The sequence below is a fragment of the Branchiostoma belcheri genome, unplaced genomic scaffold, assembly GCF_001625305.1.
Source record: "Branchiostoma belcheri isolate BF01 breed outbred unplaced genomic scaffold, Haploidv18h27 scaffold107, whole genome shotgun sequence".
Taxonomy (NCBI): Eukaryota; Metazoa; Chordata; class Leptocardii; order Amphioxiformes; family Branchiostomatidae; genus Branchiostoma; species Branchiostoma belcheri.
In genome coordinates, this window is record NW_017802458.1 from 1,032,554 (window position 1) to 1,036,828 (window position 4,275).

Here is a 4,275-nt window from a genome sequence, read left to right on the forward strand (position 1 = left end):
CCACATGTGACAACCATACTGCCACAGGTCACAACGACACTGCCACAGGTCACAACCACACTGCCACCGGTCACAACCACACTGCCACATGTGACAACCACACTGCCACCGGTCACAACCACACTGCCACCGGTCACAACCACACTGCCACATGTGACAACCATACTGCCACAGGTCACAACGACACTGCCACATGTCACAACCACACCGCCACAGGTGACGACCAAACCACCGATGATGACAACTACACTGCAGTGTTCAGAGCTGACACCACCAGCAAAAGGATCCATGATGACTGACTCCTACAGAGGCGAGGTTTACTTCGGGTGTGACCCAGGATACAAGCTGGTCGGTGATTCTCCACTTACCTGCCAGTCTGACGGGACGTGGAGTGGAAGGTCTCCGACATGCATGAAAGGTTGGTAATGCAGAAAAATAATGATATAATCAGGTTGGTAAATGCTGATATTAAAGCTTTTTTTTAAATTTACAACCATTCGTTTTATATGAGCCAACGTTTTGGTGACCATCTGTCACTTTCATCAGGGCTATCATGACTGGTGCACTGTGTAATGGGGCTAGGTGGCACATGGTTCACTGCGCTCCGGAGCTTGTTTTTTTTTTTTTTATTCCAACATGTAATCACCGGACGTGGTGACGACACACTCAAGTTTTTTCAACTTATATTAATACCGCCACCAACACAGGGGACAAATACATGACAGGACAATACTCATTTACACCTGAGCTAAGTGAGGAAAGTCGTGTAAAGTGCCTTTCCCAAGGGCACAAGATCGGTGGCATGTCAGGACTCGAACCCGGGACTCTTAGTTCCGAGTCGCGCACTCTGCCGCTACGTCACACGACCCCACAAATGGATGTTACCGTAACAATTAAATCCCGAGCTTAACCCTATCTAGACTGGGCTTTTTTGAGCTTGGTGGGACCGGGGGGGGGGGGGGGGGCTCATTTGACACCCACCCCTCAGAACTCGAGAACAGTATGCAGTATGACCATATTTTATCATATCTACAGTTATGACATTGTATGACGTCATTATGACGTCATAAATGTGATTTTTTTGGGGCCAAAGCCGTCTAAATAGGTTATACCCAGAAAACTAAATGGTATACAACATAACTTTATCAAAAGTGTTTATGACAGAAAATTAGGGTGTACTAAGTCTTATGTTGCCCATAGCAACACCGGTGACGTCATAAAATGACGTCATGCATTTTAAGCTATCCGCCATTTTGGATTGAACCTTTTTTTGTAAAAAGAAATTGAAGTTTTGATGAAATTTTAAGAAAATAACCTGTATATACCTGTTCTAATGATATGGTCCGCCATCTTGGATTTTGGCCAATGACGTCATCAAATTAGCATAAATTATGCATTTTTGATTATAAAATTTACATGAAATTATATGGGATGTTATTAATATTAGAAACCATGTGTAACATGACATAAAACCCATAAAATTATATTGTTGAAACTGAAATTACTAAATTTAGCAAAAAATACCTACAAGAAACCCGTTGCCATGGTCACACAAAACATTATTATCTTATTCCAATGATACCGAATTGTTTCCAACAATATTCTAGGAAAAGTCACCAAGTTTGGCCGTTCTAGCTCTAGCTGTTCAGATGCTACGCGTGACATCAAAGTTGGCGCGGGCACTTTCAGCCCCTCCCTGGTCTATATAGGGTTAAAACAATAGCACAGTAAACCAGTCATTATAGCCCTGGTGAAGGTAACAGATGGTCTCCGAATCCTTTGCTCGTGTAAAACGTTTAATATCAGATGCCATTGTTATTTTTTTTATCTATACAGCTGCAGTATGTCCCATGATACGTCCCCCAGCAAATGTTCGTTACAATGGCTCCGCCCAGGTTCTGAGTTTCTTTTGTGAAGAAGGATACACGTTGGTTGGTGCTTCTCTACTCACATGTCGGTCTGACGGGACCTGGACTGGAAACCCACCAACATGCAGAGGTTGGTTTTTTAGAAATAAAGAATTTCCTGGCTAGACTAGAAGTGAAAGAAAGGTGTAGGTATTAGGGGTGCCAGACAATAATACGAATTCTACAGAATCCATACGAATTGTACAAATTGCATTCGATTCATTATTAATAAGGAAACACGATTTTTTTTAGATACATACAATCCGTTATTAGACGCATACGAATTTTACGGAAAGCATATAATTATACATATATATATTATTCGGAAACACACGACCCTTAATAATTTGGGGATCTAGGCGCAACTCACCAAATTAGTAAGAATCGCATGTTTCAAAGTAATGGATCGCATGTATCATGTAAACTTAGTATGTTTCTGGTAACGGATTGTATGTATTTCGTAAAATCCGCATGTTTCCTTGTAATGGATCGTATGTATTTCGTAAAATCTGTATGGATTCCGTAAAATTCTTATGAGTTCTTTGGCACACCTGGGTATCAGCTTATTCTGATGGGACTTAGAATGGAAAAATGATAGTCATGTAAAACACAAAGAAAAGAAGGGCAGGCTGGAGTAGTTTAACCCTATCTAGATCGGGGACGGGGGGTGCTAAAAGTGCCCGCGCCATTTTAATGTCTAATAGCGTCTGAACGGCTTGTGCTAGAACCAACAAACTTACTTTTCCAAAAATGGTTGGCAACAATCTCCTATCAGTGGAATAGGTTCATACTTTTTTGTGTTGCCATGGAAAGGGGTTTAATGTAATGACGTCACATAAGTCTCAGTAGACCCTAATATTCTGTAATAAACACTTTTGGTTAAAGTTATGTTGTATATCATTATGCTTTAAGGGACCGGGAATAACCTAACTAGGCGGTATTGGCCAATAAAACCAAAGTAATGACACCATAATGATGTCACATAACGTGATAACGTCAATAAATTGTTGTGATGATACGTTTTCTTTAGCAAAACATTCTCTGGAAATTTGAGGGTCATACTACTAGTATATACCGTTTCTGAGGGGAGGGGGCGAATGAGTCCCCACTCACTTGTCCCACGAATCCCTAAAAGACCCGGACTCGAAAGGGTTATTGAAAGAAAGCCACCAAATCTTCATCTTTCTACAAACGATTAAACATGGTTAGTCTTAGTGTAAACGGTAATATTTCAAATTTAACTTCTTAACGAGTAAAAGTTTTTTTTTTAAATGGTGACCAAAAGTCCGGTATAACTTTTTCAGCTAAATGTCCGTATGGCTACCAACTACTCGCTCAAACCTGTATCAAGGTTTCTTTTTACGAAACGAAGTACGCAAAAGCTCTGGCAGCCTGTGAGAAAGACGGGGCGACACTAGCAATGCCCAAGACAAAGGAATTGGACGTCGCTCTGAGAAACCTGATAAGAAAAGTTGGAGGGAGTCAAGACTACTGGATTGGGCTGGTTAAGTGCGACGGCACCTGGAAATGGCTAGACGGATCCCCACTAGAAAATTACAAGGTACGTTAACACAAGTGACACAAACAAAAAACAACAACATTGGCTATTTGACTAATTTGCATCATCCTTCCCTTGACTTGACTAACTTTTGTTTTCTTTCGGACTTACAAAAAACAGTGTTTTCTCTTATTTGCATATATATCAATAGTTCGTGCTTATAAACCTGTCTTTCTGACAAGTCTCCAGTGTCACTGACGAAAGGTAGTGGATGCTACCTAAAATGTCTGACCGATTACTAAAAATCATATCCGTTTGGCCTATCTAATTACCTGGATGACCAATATTTACAAACGCACGTTAACACGGTCTGTGTGCTCATGGGTATGAGACTCATTGAGAAGACAAGTACAGACTTCAACCTCTTTAATGTTCCTTATACTTGTATGGTTTTACTCTCAACTGTTTCTATTGACACTATAGATTTTGCTAACAGATTGATATTACGAGTATACACTTATGACCCTTAATTGAACCACATAACGTGCCTTTTTGCATAAAAGTGTGTGTTCATAGACAGAAATCTAAGATATTGGTTACAGAAAAGAATACACTCAAGATTTAAAAAGATATATCATTTTGCTTTTGTTGGTAGTAAACCTACTTTTTTTTATTAGGGATGGAATCCAAACGAGCCAAACACAGCATGGGAAACAGCATGGTCTTGGTCAGTTGAATTGCCAGACTGTGTACAGTACTGGTCAGAACCCACCGGCACCCCGATGTGGGACGATACCAGATGCTGTTATAAAAAAAGGTTCATCTGCCAAGCTACCCAGAGTCACTTTCCACATGAAAGTGGTCGGTGGT

General features: G+C 40.6%; 1 protein-coding gene across 1 annotated transcript; it reads left to right on the top strand.

The window, feature by feature from the left end:
• The first annotated feature begins 237 nt into the window (after nt 1-237).
• On the top strand, nt 238-3,564 carry LOC109479455 (P-selectin-like). Its single transcript, XM_019781422.1, has 3 exons — nt 238-418; nt 1,837-1,998; nt 3,212-3,564. Exons 1-3 carry the CDS (start codon nt 238-240, stop codon nt 3,475-3,477), a joined length of 609 nt encoding a protein of 202 aa, XP_019636981.1. The 3' UTR covers nt 3,478-3,564.
• Nucleotides 3,565-4,275: the final 711 nt, after the last annotated feature.